Source organism: Pteropus medius, unplaced genomic scaffold, assembly GCF_902729225.1.
Source record: "Pteropus medius unplaced genomic scaffold, Ma_sr-lr_union100, whole genome shotgun sequence".
Lineage (NCBI taxonomy): Eukaryota > Metazoa > Chordata > Mammalia > Chiroptera > Pteropodidae > Pteropus > Pteropus medius.
This window is the reverse complement of record NW_024350327.1, coordinates 613,946-633,203: the sequence shown is the minus strand read 5'-3', so window position 1 is coordinate 633,203 and position 19,258 is coordinate 613,946. Positions and strand designations below refer to the sequence as shown.

General features: G+C 35.0%; 1 protein-coding gene across 2 annotated transcripts in view; it reads right to left on the bottom strand.

Moving 5' to 3' along the window:
* Positions 1–19,258, bottom strand: part of TBCEL (tubulin folding cofactor E like) — a 70,958-nt gene that overhangs the window by 37,945 nt on the left and 13,755 nt on the right. For both annotated transcript variants that reach the window (XM_039839633.1, XM_039839632.1), the window contains exons 2-4: positions 8,405–8,554; positions 6,497–6,636; positions 209–390 (exon numbers count right to left, since the gene is read on the bottom strand). In XM_039839633.1, the coding sequence (XP_039695567.1) occupies positions 209–390; positions 6,497–6,636; positions 8,405–8,537 (455 nt within the window). In that variant the 5' untranslated portion in view covers positions 8,538–8,554. The remainder of the gene's footprint in view (positions 1–208; positions 391–6,496; positions 6,637–8,404; positions 8,555–19,258) is intronic.

The following is a 19,258-nucleotide window of genomic DNA, read 5'->3' as shown; positions in this document are numbered from 1 at the left end:
CTTGGTGTTACTCAACACTGAACAAGTATTCCAATAAAAATGCTACTAGATTATCCTCACACTTTCACTGTAATTACTTCATTTTTCTAACCTCATTCTCCATTCAATCTGTAATTCTAGTATTTTTGAGATGGGAGATCAGCAGTAATTCTATGTACTAACACAGATGGCAACATAGCCCCCTCTCCAACATGCTGTCTGGGCTTACTCTGGTAACTCCTGCAGTATCGTGTGGACTGTCTCCCAAGAAGCTTTGCTGTTGTTGAGGACAAGTTTGCGAACCCCAGAGAAGGACCCAGCACATGTTCTTTCTAAAACTGACAAATTCAGAGGGTTGGAACTCAGGTTTAGAAACTCCAGCTGGGGAACATTTGACACAATTTTACTGACCTAGGAAGAAAAAAAGAAAAGCATATCAGGCTTTTAAATAACAATCATGCTCAAAAAAGCCTAACTGAGTGGATCTCCAGGCAAAGGGACATTCACAGGATGGAGTCCTATTTAGTGACTGTACCCACAGAGAGGCATAAATAATTTCAACAAATCTTGGCAAATAACTTAATCTTGAAAATAACTGAAAACTAATGACACAAAAGAAAAATTTCCTATATTGCCTTTGGCAAGGTTTTATTCTGTTCTATATGATGTTCTCTTTGATAAATGGAGAAAAGATAGTTTAGATAACATTTTAGGCTATGTAATCTCTTTGAATATGTCCTTCTTTCCATCCACAGTACAACATTAAGGTCAATTAAAGGTTTATTGAAGAACACAAAATAATGATTCAGGTGTTCAAATTTGACTCCATAGTCACAATTACTTAGAAAACAGTTTCAGCTTGGTTCAAAGATGTACTAAACTTTAAAATATATTGACTTTATATAATGAAAGAGAAAACATGATCATCAATTTAATGATTTGGCTAGCAAATTGGTACACAAAAAAATTTTTAGAAAAGGAACTGATCACTACTGATCTTAATTATTTGCTCTGCATAGTACTAGTCTCTGATACAGCTTATTTCACTACATTCTCAAAACAACTTGCAAGATGACTAATAAAGTTATCATTTTAATAAATAAAGAAACTGAGACTCAGATATTAAATAATTTGACCAAGGTCTCGGAATCACAAAAGCCAAATCTAGAATTTAAACATCAGAGCTATTGTTTTTTCCAATATAAAGTAGCCCCCCTTTATCCATAATTTTGCTTTCTATGGTTTCAGTTATCCGCAGTCAGTCATGGTCTGAAAATATTAAATATTAAATTCCAGAAATAAATATGTCATAAGTTTTAAAATGTGCACATTGTGAGTACTGTGAGAAATCTTGTGCTGTCTTGCTCCTTCACACTTGGGACATGAACTGTCTTTTTCTCCAGCATATCCAGGCTGTGTATACCACCCACCTCCACCTATTAGTCACTTTGGCAGTCGTCTTGGTTATCAGATTGACTGTTGCAGTATCATCATAATGCTTGTGTTCAAGTAATCCTTTTTTTACTTAATAATGGTGCCAAAGCACAAGAGTAGTGATGCTGGCAATTCAGTTATGCCAAAGAGAAGTCATAAGCATATGTATGTACAGGAAAAAACATATTGTACATATAGCGTTTGGTACCATCAGTGGTTTCAGGCATCCAATGAGGGTCTTGAAATTTATCCTCCATGGAAAAGGGGGAACTACTATTTCACAACTAGTAAATTATAAATATAACCAGAAAAAAATAAAGAACTAGGCTTAAAGTAGTATGAAATAAATGCTAGAAGCGTAGTGAATGTATTAAGCATCTAACAGCCAAGCAATGTGGTAACTAAAAGTTATAAGAAAAGGAGTACAATAGAATATTTAGCATTAGTCAGAAAACCTGGATTCAAACCAGGTTCCAACACTTCCTAGCTGTGTGACTTGACAAATTTCTTAACCTTTCCAAATATCAGTTTTCTCATTTGTAACATAGAGAAAATACTATCTACCTGTTTTACAGGACTGTTGGTAGGATTAAATGAGATACATATGTAAAGCACTTACCATGGTGATTGGTACATCTTTTAGAAACTTGTTTCCTTATCTACTCTCCAATCGAATATAAAAATCTATGAAAGCAGGGATAATACTTACCTAGTTTACAACTGCATTGCTGGTACTTAATGTTTGCTGAATAAATTAATGGCATAAAATCATTCAATAAATGTAACTATTACTAATATAAGTAATATAAACCAATAGCTCAACCCTGACTATATTTGTCGTGTTATATTTATTTATATTTAAATATATCATATAGAAAATCATTGGTAGAATTTCAAAATACACTGATTCCCAGGCTCTGTCCTAAACTATTGAATCAGAAGCTTCATAGGTGGGACAAGCTTCATGATTGAGACTTGAATGCCTGTTTCTTTTCAGAACTCCATAAGTAATGTCAAAAATGTGTCCAGTGTTGAGATCTATGGATAGAAAAAAAAAATTAATCTGTATTTTACATCAGACTTACCGTGTGCTGTACAGTTCAGGAGCTCTGAAATCAGTGAGAAGTAGATTAATTCTAATAAGGTTCAGAGAAGTATGTCAAAAGGAATGGTCTTCACATGCACTATTTCATCTATTCTACACACTAACTCTTTTAAGTGGTATATTTTTAATTCTCATTTTACGAATGAAGAAAGAGCTCTCTTTTAGAGAAAATACACTAGGCTTCAGTTTAAAATGTAAGGAATTTATACCAGTGTGTGCATATTCTCCTGCTTCATCCCTTTTGTGACTAAGCATTTGTGAGCCATACGGCTAGGATTTGGAGTTTAGTTTGTGGCCACAACACAACTAAATAATCTATGTAGGGACCAATCTTCTACTTCATTCTACCACCTGACTGCTAATGATATAAAGTACTTTCATACAGAAGATGATGATCAGCTATGCTTATCTCTTTTAAGGGCAAAAAAAGATGAAGAAGAATTGTGCTTTAACTACAGCATGAAGAATAACTGCTATTATAGTATATCCCCCAGTTAAATAACAGAAAACATAAACCCTTGCTAACCACCACCCTTCATATTTTATTTTTGTAAAAGAAGAAAATACTCAAAAATTTATAATTTAAGAGTTTCTGAAGCAGTTTCTGGGAGGATACCCAAGGCTAACAGATACTGATGTAATCTTTTTCATAGTCCGCACCTACACTACTGTCCAATGCGAATAAAGATTTAGAATAATGACTCATTAGCTCTAGGATATCCTAAAAAGACAAAATTGGACTATAGTCTAATGATTCAAGCTGGAAAAATAATATGATAGAAATAAATATTTTCTTTATAAGACTAAAATTATAAAGTATTTGGGGGTAATAATTTAATAAGATTTTGAAAAATATAATATTCGTTACATAGTTAAATTTACTTATCACAGAAAAATGTCCTAATAAAGACTGACAAAATATTCAATGAGTTTCTAGGGCAGCGTATTGATTTCTCTTTTTTAATTTGAAAAATAAAAAAAAGACTCCTCTAGATGGAATGAGTTGACTATACTCATGTACAGAAATATGGAGAAAAACAGATCTTTTAAGTCTCAACAATTCTATGACTTAATAAGGGGCTCTCTGGCTTCTAAAGAGGAAGAAACTGCAGTTTTAAAAAATGGGAAAAGCATTGTATGACAACAATCTGTAATTTATACCCAAACTATTCTCTTCTCTACCTCACCTGAGTAGCTAATTCAACTACTTGGTTTAATTTCTTTTATAAAATGGTTTTGATAAGAAAGGGAGGAAAAAGGAGATATCTTGGGAAAGGTCACACAAAAATCTACTTAGCCAAAAATTCAAATCAAAAGCTAAAAAAAAATGCATCTTCTTTTTAACACATAGATGCTCAATACTAGAAGGATGGAGATAAATCTTTGTTTTCCCAAAAGTATTACACTTCTTGCTCATATTTATCTTAGTCTCTGGATATACAGCAGCCAGCAGTTTAAATTACAAAAGAAGTTTCTCAGAGCATTACTGATCATTCAAAACACTAAAATAACAAACAATATTATCTTGTTCCACATTGCTATATTAAATACTGGCTGAATAAACTTAGTTAATGTCCTGGGACAAATGATCTTTTTGGTAATCAGATATATAGGATGCAATGGGGTTGAAATGTAATGTCTTAAAACTGTGACCTATGAGGCATTTGTAGCCTGGCAAAGAGTTTAATCAATCTTAAAAATCAATATTTTTTTGCTGTCAGCATTTCTCCCATATCTCTGTGGTCTGACATATATTCTAGAAGACTGGGATCAACTACAATTAAGGCTAATGACAAAATATAAAGGAATGATGAAAACAAACAAACAAAAATACTGAAAAGTGGAAACCTGAAGGGTAGCAGTAACAAATGTTTATTTGAAAACTGCCCAAAAATAGACTGTAGGGCACATACAGGAATGAATATACAGACTGAGCAGAGTACAAATAAACATGTGACCCTCTGTCTATACATGTCAGTGCAGCCTGAAAAATATTTAGTGTAGACCTTTGTCTAAGCAGAGAAAACGTGGAATTATCTAGCATAAACTGTGTTCTGATCCATACTGACATAAATAGTTCTTCTGAGGTAGCAACTATATCACTATTAAACTGTTCCCACAAGTTAGTAAAAGCTTATGTACTTGGTCAAAGCATAGGTCAAGGTACAAAGCACAACACTTCCATGAAATTTTATACTCCCAAAGAAAAATAATTTAGGGAAATCAGCCTGGGAACATAGGAGCTGGAATGATTCAGAGGAAGATTGGGTCTAACTTGTCACCCATGTAGGCCAAAAAGTCTCACCAGAGGTTCAGCAGTAGGACCACTGTGGGAATGGTGGAGAAAGAGGATTACTAAGGTAGTTCTTTTTGCATCTGTGCAGTGTGGACACAGCATGCATGCCAATTAAGCATCTCAGAGGACAGAGGCACAGATGGTAATTTGTTGAATAGAGAACTACACTAGTTGTTTAGATAAGTAAATCAATAAATTGTACATGTACAAATGGAGATTGTTTCTTGGAACAGCCCAATAAATCTTTATATATTAACAAGTCACTTAGAAATTAAGTGACATGGATCTCAAAGAATTCTAGTAAACATCTTAACAAAAAGAGGAACTATAACTGAGAGCAGCACAGTTATCAGATTAAACATGACAATGAAACAAATAAATATAATGAAAGCTTTAGAAAACTAGGTTATAGAAAGCTGTCTTAGAATTTGTATAGCATTTAACATCTACAACGTGCCTCAATGATTTATTTTATCAGCAGCCTTATCTTATGGATAAGCAAACTGAAGGACTAAAAAATTAAGTGAATTTCTTAAGATCACAGAAAAAGTTACAGCAAGTGGTCTTGATCAATCCTTAAGATACAATCATTTATTCACTAATGCAATCAACAAACTTTTAAGCGCCTAGTATGATGGGTGCTGATTAAAAAAAAAAAAGATAAAAATCTCTACTTTGAATAAGCTCAGTCTAGTAGGAAAACTGTCAAGTAAAGCAAGTGATTGCACGGCATGGTGATAAATCCTTTCACAGCAGCATAATACAGGTGCTGGGATAATCTGACTCTGCCCGAGTGAGAGCCAGGGAAAGTTTCACAGAGGAATAGCAATTCGGTCCAAGTCTTCTTGAAAAAGACATAGGAAGAGGCTTAGTAGACAAGAGGAGAAAAGAGAGCAACAGATTCAGAATGAATAAAACAAGGATGCTTTTCATGTCAAAAGTTTATCATGAGCTGCAAGCAAAAGCATTCAGCTAAAGATGGAGATAAAGCTCTAGAAATAGCAAAGGGCCATATGACTGAGGGCCACATTTAGAGTTTGGACCTTAGTTTTTAAGCAGTGAAAAGCAACTAAAGGACTTTGAACAGGAGAGTATCATAATCATATTTCATTTATTAAAAGAAGTCTAGTAGAACTGCAGAAGATAGCTTACAGGAAACAGAATAAAACCAAGGCCAGAAAACACATTAGCAAACTTTTCCAATAGTCTAAGCAAGAAATAAGAGCCTAAATTAAGGCAGGAGAACAGATCAAGTAGGAAAAATGACTTTTTCTTATTCGTAAGGTAGTTTCTTAGGATAGAAGGGTATCTTCTATCAGGTAATGCTATAATCAGGTAGGTAAATGTTGAAGTAGTAGTATAGAATAAGCATAGAATGTTTCAATTAGTGAAATAGTAGACAATTTAATGCCTTATTAGCAGTCTAAACCTCTGTAGTCTTATTAACCTCTTGATGCCTGAAATAAAGTTCTCCAGTGCTTTTCACATTAATGAAAAGCAAAATAGAAATAACAAAGTTAACTTAAAAATCACCATAGGAACAGCTGAAGCAGTCAATTATTTATCCTTAGACAGAGACAAAAAGAATCTCAAATGAGAACAAGAATTTATAAGAAAACATAAACAATAATACAATGGTTATGACTATATTTCACCAAAATGAAGCAATATAAAAACTTTACCTCATGCCAGTCTTCGAGTTTGTTGTCAGAAAGATCTAGTTCCGACACATGAGCACAGAAGGCAGCAATTTCTTTTTCATCTCCAGCACAGGTTATTCCACAGCTGTTCAATACCAGAACACTTGGGAGGTTGAGGCGATCTGAAGCATGGGGGACAAAACACTTTCTGTCAGCCTAATTCTTGTCTACACACATTCTGACCCCAGGAATCAAAATCAAATTTTGTGAAATTACACAAAGACCCAGGAAATACAGGACATGATGGGATCCAAGGAAACACAAGACATGATGGAATCCAAGGTTTTGAATTCTAAGCAGAGACAGCCAAATATGAACCGGGCAAGAGTTTGGTTCAAAAATGAACCAGAAAGAGATGAGAAGTACTGAACCAGTACCACCAAAAAAGTCCTATAAGCTTCACCTCTCAGCAGGATTGTTTATCCCAACTACCAACTACCATCATCTAGCCAAATGTGCTATCATCTTGTTATGTGAACGCTACTAGATCTATGTGATTCATGCCTGGACTACCACTATCTTCTCATTGGCCTTGATTCTTTCTTTAAAAAAAAAACAAAAAATTAGTTTAAAAGTATCACTCTGGATTGCTCTTTTCTCTCTGTCTTGTGTGTATTTTCAACTTTTATTGCCTTTGAAAACTATCACAAACCATTAGTCTCTGCTAAATCACTTCTGTTCTTTAAGTTTATATCATTCAAGAAATCTTCCTCACTTAAGTGGATACATTTAAAAATCTCCATCTATTTCTCTCATACTTGTCCATCAATCATTTTCATTTCATATCCATATAGAATTTGTCTCTTACAAAAAATTAGACTTTTTAAAAAAATATAATTGTAACGAGAGAAAATGTTTCAGTCTCAAACTATTCAATGAATTTGATCAAACTGGGGTACTCAAACTATTGCCTAATTCAAAATTACATGTCAATAAAATCATATACTATCTCTAATAAAAAGGATAAACATGAGAATTCAACCAATTTTTCCCTATTTGCAATCATACAAGGACTCACAAAAGTAATATTTTATTATTGGAGGCCTCAAATTGTATGATTTTTCAGCTTAGTACTTCTCAGTATCAAATTCCTCAGACTGGGAAGAGATCCTAAAAAAAAATGACCAAGTAAGAAGTCCACTTCTGTCTGCCATTCCAGTTTATATGGAGTAATAAGATAGTTGTATTGAGAAAACAAATGCACAGTAACCTTTGGACATAGGAATTAAAACACTGTTCAATATTAATCTCCCATAATTATAAAGAACTAATTCCAAGAACTATTAATTACAACAGTAAGCTAAAATGCAAGCAAAAACATACAATCTGCACATTTCTAGTTATAGATCCTTACTCACATCATAATCCCTTTCCTAGAATGTCTTTATCTTCTCTCTGACCAAATTCTACATTCTTGAAGGCTTAGTTAAGGTCTCATAGCTTTGAACTCTTTTCTGATCATATTAATTAACTCTCTTTTAAACTTCTGTCCTAATCACGGTGCCATTCATTTGACTCACTATAAACTGCCTCGTGTTATTTTTGTAAATGTGAGTATCTTGTAATCCAATTAGGCTGTAAGGTCATTGAGGGCACAGTCCAGTCTTGTATCTTGCACCCTCCAAGTTCCTTGAAAGAACATGTATTTGAAAAATTATCATTCAAATATTATTTTGGCCCTATGAGTGCAACTAAAATGCCTTTTGGCTAATCTGGAGGGAAACAAGTCCTTCCAGTTTTTTCAAAGAACTGAAATCATATAGCAAGGGAGAAAGACTATTTGACTCATAATTCGAAATAAAGGAAATCATTTACAAACAAGGCAATATCTGGTTTAATGTCCCTAAGTAAGGTCCAGTAAACAAATGTTTTAGGTCCCATCTTTTTTACCTTTCATAGGAGAGCCCTGAGGTGTGGCTGGGACATGGACTCCCATCCCAGGACCACGGCGGTAAGGAAAGTTTTCAGGACTATATTTTTCACATAATACTTGCATAAAACTCCTTCCACTAGGTTGATCCATCTTCCTTTCCTAAAATTCTATAAGAAACCAAGAAATCATCAAGATTATTTATCTTACTGATACAAGAAATATTTATTGAGAACCAATCATTTACAAGGTACTAGGCTAGGCATTACAGACATATAAGACATGGCCACTACCCCCAAGATTTTATACTGTGATGAGGCCATATAACTTAAGGAAGCTACATGTGTAGACTATGTAGACATATGACAGCAATACAGTTTAGCACATAAAAAATTCAATACAGATTAAAAGTACTATAAGATTTAGAAGAGGAGGAAATCATTTCTAATCAAGGGTAACAAGACAACTTTTGGCTAGTGTATGGGGCTCATGTGGTAATAGGAAAAAGGACTAAACAGGAAGGTATGGACTAAACATCAGACTAAAGAGTCTGAGTGAATCCTATGATATTTGTCCCTCAAAATCCATTCTTCTATTCTACCATAGTAAAAGAATTTTTAACCGTATAAGTAGCTACTTCTAATTAGGAATGAATGTATGACTAAGTTCTAGTTGATGAGATAGAAATAAAGTATTCTATTGTGGCTTCTAGAAATTATCCTTAAAAGAGAGCCAGAGTATGCCTCTGTCAACATTGTTTATTTTTGCTTTTGTGGTCTTTGCCTAAGAAGAGATATCAAAATAATATTGCTAAGACTGATATAAGAGTTTACTGTCTATATTTACTTCTAGGAGTTTTATGGTTTCGCATTTTACGTTTAAATCTTTAATCCATTTCTTATTTATTTTTGTATATGGTATAAGAAAGTTAATTAGCTTCATTGTTTTGCATGTATCTCTCCAGTTTTCCCAACACTATTTATTAAAGAGACTGTCTTTTCCTTATTGTATATTCCTGCCTCCTTCATCATAGATTAACTGACTGTTTAGATGTGGGTTTATTTCTGGGCTCTCTATTTTGTTCTGTTGATCTGAGTGCTTTTGTGCTACTACAAACACCTGTCCATTTACTGAACCAAACTTTTATCTGTACAATTTACCATAGTTTAGACTATGGAATACATTTCATAACGAGTATATCACAAGTCAACCTGAGCATATAGGGCTGCTCTCTGTCAGGATTCTCATTTGTGAGCTTAAGGATAGAGCCAGTTTTAGTACAAGACGTTTGTTCTTTCTGTCCACACAGAGTGATCAAGGCCAGCTGTGTCCTCTATCCCAGCACTGAATGTGTCAAAATTGAATTGTGTGTATTCATCGAGGCCTTTGGGAACCTTCAGGCTGAAAGTTTCTTTTTCAATGTAAATTTATCACCAACAATATCAGACGATATAGAGCAGGTTCTATGCCATTAGTGGCAGCACCATAGCTCTGATCAAAGATTTGTCTCAAAATGTCAAAACAATTTTTAAAAATGTTTAACAAAAAGTCATAGAAGTTACATTGCTATCTTCCATAGAATTGGCAGTTCGAAAAGAAGCAACAATAAGCTGAACATCTAAAACTCAACAAAAACCACCCAAACTGCACACAAGCATGTCTGAACATGGGATCTGCGCATAGGAGCTACCACAGGTCAGAACCTTGGGTATCAGGTGGTGGACTGGGAGTAATAACGAAGCTGCCTCTCATAGCTACCAGAACTCCCTGCAGGAGGAGGGGGAGGGGAGAATGAGCAGCAAGTTCATGTGGCTAGTTCCCTCAACATTCCTGCCTGGGTAGCTGTGAGCTCCCCGTGGCAGGCTGGCTGTAGGGCCCAGTTATCAGGGCAGAAAGCAGAGACGCAGGACGGGACTGCAGAGGAACAGCAGCTGATTTTTGCCCACTGCAGCTGCAAAATCGAGGTTGAGCAGCAGCCCCCAACTCCCAACCCAGAGGGCCCCTCCCCCCATACTTTCTGAGACCAATCACCGCGGAATCCCAGGGGAATCTGAGCAAATGATGCCGAGACTGTCGCTGACACTGACAGAGACTGAAACTGAGGGTAGCGAGCGTGATTAAATATCTACAAGAAAATTTACAAAGCATTATTAAGACTTTATGTAAAGCAGGGATCCAAGAGGCTTAGACGCCACCTATTGGAAACCAAAAGAAAAGCGCCTTCTGTGCAAAAGGCTAAAGAGAGGCCTTTATATATTAAGTCTTCTTTCTGGAAAAACAGCAGAATCACTTCCATTAATGCCCAGGTGGAGAAATAGTCCATTAAACACCATGTACAACCAAGGCGACAAGACATCTCAGAAAGAAAGAGAAAAATCTCCAGAAAATAAGCTTGCAGACAATAGAAATATGCAATTTAAAGAACAGAGAATTCAGGATGGTACTTCTGAAAAGACTCAGTGAGTTCCAAAATAAGTCATATCAACAATTTCAAGAATTGAAAAAAACAACTAGATTAGCAGAGCAAGGAGATTGAAATCCTCAAAAGGAACCAAAGAAAACTTCTGAAAATGAAGAACACAGTGCAAGAGTTGAAAAATGAAATAGCAAGCTTCGGAAATAGAGTCGACCAAATGGAGGAAAGGATCAGTGATATCAAAGACAGAAATCTAGAAATAAATCAAAAGGAAGAAGAGACCAAAAAATGAAATATAATGAAAGGGAAATTGAAGAACTAGCTGATATCAGGAGAGGAAACATAAAAATAATGGGTATTATCAAAGGTGAAAAGGAACGAGGAGTAAAAAGCATTTTCAGACAAATAATTGATGAGAATTTCCCAAATCTAAGGACTGAGCTAGAGCTTGGAATTCAAGAAGTCAACAGAACACCCAATAATCTCAGCCAAAAAGGCCTTCACCAAGACACATTGCATTAAAATTATCAAAAATCAATGACAAAGACAGAACTCTCAGGGCAGCCGGGGAGAAAGAAACAGTAACTTATAAAGTTAAACCCATTAGATTATCGTCGGACTTCTCAGCGCAAACATTACAAGCCAGAAAAGGATGGAATCAAATATTTAAACTATTAAATGAAAGGAACTACCAGCCTAGAATAATGTATCCAGCTAAGCTCTCCTTTAAATACGAAGGAAAAATTAAGACTTTCCAGACATACAAAAATTGAGGGAATTCTCCACTTCGAAGCCTGCACTACAGGAAATACCAAAAGGAGTCAGTTCACCTAAATAAAATGACAAAAAAAAAAATACATAATTAGGAGGAAAGTGACTATCAAGCAAATAGAAGCAGAGGAGTGAAACCCTTACTAAGAATAGGGCATTATAAGCTTAAATAAAAAGAAGAGAATTGTTATAAAAAGATAGTAATAAACATACAGCATACATACGAACAAATCGAGATAACAATGACTGAAAAGGGGAGGATTCAAAGATCTAAATTTGCAAAGGGGAATGGAGATAAGGCATGCACAGGAGAAAATGGATGACTGTATATATACAACTATCCTTTTTATACTCGTAATGGTAACCAAACACCAAAGATTCAGAACCATTGTATATAACATAAAACAAGAAGGACCAGAGGCAAAACCCACAAAACCCAACCAAAATAAAGAAAACCGAAACACAAGGACAAGGAAGCAATGGAAACATTGAATACCAGAAAGCAAAAGATAAAATGGCTTCAAGAAGACCTCATATTTCAATAATCACCCTAAATGTAAATGGACTGAACTCACCAATAAAAAGGCACAGAGTTGCAGAAAGGATCAAAAAACAAAACCCAACCATATGCTGCCTTTGGGACACACATCTCAGTTCCAAACACAATTATAGACTCAAAGTGAATGGGTGGAAAATTATATTTCAAGCAAATGGCATTCAGAAAAAAGCAGGAGCAGCAGTACTAATATCAAATGAGATAGACTTCAAAATAAAAAAAATTAAAGAAAGATACTGAAGGACACTTCATAATGATAAAGGGAATCATGCACCAAGGAGACACAACACTTATTAATATCTATGCTCCCAATCAGGGATCCCCAAAATGTGTAAAGCAATTACTAACAGAACTAAAGGGAGAAACAGACTAAAACACTATCGTAGTAGGGGACCTAAATACCTCATTGTCAGATATGGACAGATCATCCAAACAGATTATCTATAAGGAAATAACATCTCTAAATGACACATTACACCAACTGGACATAACTGACATTTACAGAGCCTTCCATCTCAAACAGCTGCTTACATAGTCTTCTCTAGTGCATATAAAACATTCTCAAGAATCAACCACATAATAGCCTTAAGAAACATAAGAGGGTTGAAATCATACCAACCATATTCTCTGATCATAATGCTTTGAAACTACAGATCAACTGCAGAAAGAAATTAGGAAGAACTACAAATACATAGAGATTAAACAACATGCTGCTGAAGAATAACTGTGTCAGAGAAGATATAAAAAGAGAAATCAAGAGATACATAAAAAGAAATGATAATAATAGGACAACATATCAAAACTTTTGAGAAACGGCAAAAGCAGTCGTAAAGAAGAACGTTCATATCATTACAGGCCTATCTCCGAAAACAAGAATGAGCCCAAATAAACAACCTAACACTTCATCTTAAAAAACTAGAAAAGGAAGAACAAATGAAACCTAAAGTCAGCAGAAGGAAAGAAATTGACAAAATTAGAGCAGAAATAAATGAAATTGAAAACAAACAAACAAAAAGAAAAAAATAAATGCAAGAAAGAGCTGGTTCTTTGAGAAGGATAATAAAATTGACAAACCCCTGACTAGACTCACTAAAGAAAAAAAGAAAAAGGACACAAAATCAGGGACGAAAGAGGGGAAATTATGACAGACACCACAGAAATACAAAGGATCATGCAAGAATACTATGAAAAATTTATATAATATCAAATTTAATAACTTAGAAGAAATGGAGCAGTACTTAGAAAAGTACCACCTCTCTAGACTGAATCGAGAACTGGAAAATCTAAATAGATCAGCAGTATGGAAATTGGAACAATCATCAAAAACCTACCAAAAAGTAAAAGTCCAGGACCAGAGGGCTTCAACAGTGAATTCTACCAAACATTCAAAGAAGATTTAATACCTATTCTCTTCAAACTCTTTCAAAAAATCAAAGAGGAGGCAATACCTCCCAACTCATTTTATGAGGCTAATATTACTCTGATACCAAACCCTGGTAAAGATAACACGCAAAAAACAAAACTACAGACCGATATCTCTCATGAACACAGATGCAAAAATCCTAAATAAGATACTAGTGAACCGAATACAGCAACATATTAAAAAGATTACACACCACGATCAAGTGGGCTTCATCCCAGGGGCATAGCGATGGTTCAACATATGCAAATTGATCAACGTGATACACCACAGAAACAAATTAAAAAATAAGAATCATACGATCATATCAATAGATGCAGAAAAAGCCTTCGACTAGATATGGCATCCATTTATGATCAAAACACTTAACAAAATCGGTATAGAGGGAAAGTACCTTAATATAATAAAGGCCATCTATGACAAGCCCTCAGCCAACATTATACTTAATGGTGAAAAACTAAAAACCTTCCCTCTATGATCAGGAATAAGGCAAGGTTGTCCACTATCGCCACTCTTCTTCAATATAACATTAGAGGTCTTAGCAAGTGCAATTAGGCAAGAGAAAGATATAAAATACATCCAAATAGGAAACGAAGAAGTCAAACTGTCACTATTTGCGGATGGCATGATTCTCTATATAGAAAACCATAAAGACTCCACAAGAACACTACTAGAAACAATAAGCAAATACAGTAAAGTCTCTGGATACAAAATCAACGTTCAAAAATCCATAGCGTTCCTGTACTCTAATAATGAAGTGTCGGAAAAAAGAAGTGAAAAAAAACAATTCCTTTTGCAATTGCAACGAAAAGAATAAAATACCTAGGAATAAACTTAACGAAACATGTGAAAGACCTATATAATAAAAACTACAAGACTCTATTAAAAGAAATCAAAGAAGATACAAAAAAATGGAAAGATATTTCGTGTTCTTGGATTGGAAGAAATCAGCATAGTTCAAATGACCATATTACCTAAAGCATTATGCAGATTTAATGTCGTCCCCATCAAAATCTCATCGGCATTTTTTAAAGAAATAGAACAAAAAATCATCAGATTTGTATAGAAGCACAAAAGACCCTGAATTGCCAAAGCCATCCTGAGAAATAAGAACAAAGCCAGAGGCATCACTCTGCCCAACTTCAAATTATACTACAAAGCGACAGTAATCAAAACGGCATGCTATTGGCAGCAAAACAGACACACGGACCAGTGGAACAGAATTGAGAGTCCAGAAGTAAACCCATATTTATATGGGCAAACAATTTTCGACAAAAAAGCCAAAAACATACAGTGGAGAAAAGAAAGCCTCTTCAATAAATGGTGCTGGGAAAACTGGAAAGCCACCTGCAAATGAATGAAACTAGGCTGTTGTCTATCACCACACATCAAAATTTACTCAAAATGGATTAAAGTCCTGAATATAAGACCTGAAACAATGAAATGCATAGAAGAAAACATAGGAACTAAGCTCAAGGGCCTTGGACTTAAAGAAGATTTTATGAATTTGACCTCAAATGCAAAATATGTAAAAGCTAAAATAAATGAATGGGACTACATCAAACTGAAAAGCTTCTGCTCCGCAAAAGAAACCGTCAACAAGGTAAAGAGACAAACATTCAAATGGGAAAAATATTTGCAAGCAATGCCTTCGATAAGGGCCTAATATCCAAAATATACAAAGAACTTATGCAACTCAATAACAACAACAAAAACACAAATGATCCAATCCAAAAATGGACAGAGGACCTCAGCAGACACTTCTCCCTAGAGGACATACAAATGGCCAACAAATATATGAAAAGATGCTCAACATTGTTAGCTATTAGGGAAATGCAAATCAAAACCACAATGAGATACCATCTCACACCTGTTAGAATAGCTATAATCAACAGGATAAGTAATAACAAATGTTGGGGAGGATGCCAAGAAAAAGGAACCCTCATACACTGCTGGTGGGACTGCAAAAAAAAAGCCACTATAGAAAACAGTGTAGTGGTTCCTCAAAAAACTAATAATTGATTTACCATATGATCCAGCAATCCCTCTACTCGATATTTACCCCAAAGACTTGAAAACCTATATCCAAAAAGATATTTGCACACTGATGTTCATAGCAGCATTATTCACAGTGGCTAGGACATGGAAGCAACCGAAGTGTCCTATAATAGATGACTGGCTAAAGAAGATGTGGTACATATATACGATGGAATATTACTCAGCTATAGGAAGAGATGAAATACTGCCATTTCGACAACCTGGATGGACCTCGAGATAATCATTCTAAGCAGAATAAGCCAGACTGAAAAAGTTGAAAATCACATGATATCACTTATATGTGGGATATAAACCTAAAAGCAACAAATGAACAGGACAAACAGAGACTAATGGACATGGGATATAGGCTAGGGGTTACCAGAGGACTATAGACTAGTGGTTACTAGTGGAGTGGGGGAGGGGGAGTAGGTAGACGGGGTAAAGGGGATCAAATATAGGGTTTAGGGGGAGGATAAAGTGGGTAAAGAGGATGAAATATATGGTAGCTGAAGGAAACTGGACTTTGGGTGGTAAACATACAATAGAATATATGTATGTCAAACGATAATGTACACCTGTAAATTACATAATTGTATTAACCAGTGTTACCCCAATAAACTTAATTAAAAAATTTTTAAAAAGAATTAAGTGTGTGGGGAGGGTGGTGAACTGTCCATGTTAAAATAATAGTCACCAAGTTTAATAGTACCTATTAACTGGAAGTTTCAGAACCACTTAAATTCAGCCCTATGCAATTCAAGGGCAATCATCACATACACAGTTTAAATAGAGATAAATTGAGGGATGGGCATATTAAAGACATATTAAAGTCAAAATATTTCCTAGTAAGGAAGCAATCATAGGAACATAAAAAGTTTTTCCTTATGGCCTCATGGTTTAACGCTTCCAAATAGCCTGAAGTTTTTTTTTTTCCTTCCTTTATCTCCCTGAAGACTTAAAAGCAATGCCAGGCGCCTTCATTGGTTATTTTCCAGGATATTGTATTGGAACAGCTTTCCAAAAGTGCAGATAGTGTACACATTAAGACATGGGTTTTGGATTAGAACATTAAGATTGTATAATGGATCAGTAACATAAATCTACTCAAAATGTGTTAAGGCAGTTTGAAGAGGAACAGTAGATGAAAAAGGAAAATTGAAAGCCAGACTGAAAAATGAGGAACTACAGGATGGAAAAAGATCTTTAACTGTAGCCTCTGAAAAGGTTTTTTGGGGGGCATCAGAGGGTAATCTATGACTTTCTGGAAGAATGGGTGTCAAATTACATCTGACTACTTCTACCATTGGCATAGTTCTAATGCATTTGTAAAAGTATTCTGAACTGGTCCTTAAAGTCAGGGAGCCAGAAATATTGGGTGATGTTGCCTGGTTCCGTTACCAAGTTGTGGAGTACACTTGTGAAAATTTCAATTCCTTTGTGCCTCAAATCCTGACTAAATGTGCTCTTGTAAAGTACTTGGAGAAAGTCAAGATAAAGCATAATTGGAGGACACGGTGCTCAGTATACTTTTGCAAATAGATTAATATCAGAACAGAACACCCAGTCACCTAAGCACCCTCAAATGCTATCAAATAATTTGCATTTTATGTTCCCAAAGGGTCAGATAGAAATTACTATGAAACTTAATGCAACCATAAACAGAATATAGGCCATGTCTGACCACTAATGCTGGAGGGCATATAAAATATATCCTTAGGCTTGTATATAAGATCACACACTACTCTGCCAAGCCACACACACACACAATACACACACACACATAATACATTACTACACAGTACACACAACTGATATAGTAGAGTACCATACTTCACAAAGCATGAATACTACCAGCCACACTGACAACCTCCAAAAAAAATTAAATAAATACTACCCCCAAAGAGTTCTAAAATATACATTTAAATCTTATAAAAATAGTTTTATCTGCTTATATCTGCATAGACTACCTCCATAAGGATAAAATAGAAATTAATATTTGTTTGACCCCAGAGGGAGAAATGAGAAATAGTCTGGAAAGGAGATCTGCTTTTCACTGTTTGCCCATTTGAACCACCTGAACTCACCAGATGCATACATCTTTTTTTTCACATATTATCTTTTCAAAATGTGAACCATTTTTAAGCGATATGTCTGGGAATGACTTAATAATTTGTCAAAGAGTTTTTAAATTCTTCATTATTATCAATTATCTATGGTAAAAAATCCATTTGGACCATGTGGAATGTTTAACATTAATAATAATTTTAAAAGGAATTGGAGAGTGAGGAAGAAAAGAGAAATAAAATGATGGCCAAATGGAAACAGATACTTTTGCAAAACAGCATTCAGAAAGAAAAAGAAAGCAAAACAAAACACATCTAAGCCTCAGAAGTAACTACAATTAAAATGACAGGTGGGGATGAGATGATGTGAGTAAGATGACAGACCCAGATGGCAGTATTCTGCTGGTCTTTATCATGGCTTTAACCAGTAACAAAGCAAAAGCTCCACTATGACGTGTGCAGGAGAAGAATACCCTCAGGCCTGCAGTGTTACTTCCTTTGGTAGTCAAGTTAAATGTGTTAATAAAAAGTCACCCAAATATTTCATCTGAATTACCTAAACTGTATCCAAACTACTGTGACTTTGGAACCATAATGGCTCCAAGGCAGAAATGACAAAGGCAAAGTTAAAGGATGCTTTGGGAGCTTCGGGTCTCCCTGTCACCTCTTACTGTGGAGACTAACCAAGAAAAGAGTGGTGCCTCCTACAGCAGGAAGCTGATCCTACAGGATTCAAATTACTGGAATAGTAAATAGTTGGGAACTAATTTACAGTTCTAAAAAATAAACTGCAGTAATTCAAAATAAGGATGAGGCTAAATCTTCAGGAAGAGTTTTCATAGCATAAAAATAATGGAGAAGGAAACACACTCTCAAGTAGTTTAAAATTATTTTCACTCATTTGACATGGATCCACTTATAAACAACTAATCAATCTTATCTATTCATCAGAGAAGGGAAGAAAAAACTATACTCTAAAAGCTACCTGCCAATATTTTAATATCAAATATTTGAAAACAAAACTTAGGTTATAGGATAAAAGCTCTACAATTTCAACTTAGGTTCCTCTGGAGAGATGACATTTCATTCTAGTCATTTTTCTCCACTTAGGTGTCTATTTCCTTTTTAAGACAATCTGAGAATAAAAATCTTTTTATCACTTAATAAAAATGGAGAGAGCACGTATGTTTATTTAGTTCTGTTATCTTTCTCGCACCTTATCAAGTGGTTCCTATTAGGCTTATATGCCCATTCACGTATTCATAAAAGGCAAGTGCTCACAAAGCTTACAGTCTCATTTAGTTCAGTTTAACAAACATGAACCAGATAGTACATCTATGCCAAACACTGTGCTAAAGACTAAAGATGCAAGAATTAATAAAATCCAAACTCTGTCCTCAGGGCATCTACAATCTAGAAGGAAATACATGGAAATAACACATACCTGAAATAAGCCACACAGAAATAGTGAATTCAAACATAAGAAGTGATTAACTTTTGGACATATAATCAAGAAAGTGGGAGGTGAATTTTGAGCCATTTTGTAAAACGACGAAGATCAGGTTAACAGGATAGAGAAGAGCATTTCAAGCACAGGAAATGATAGAATGT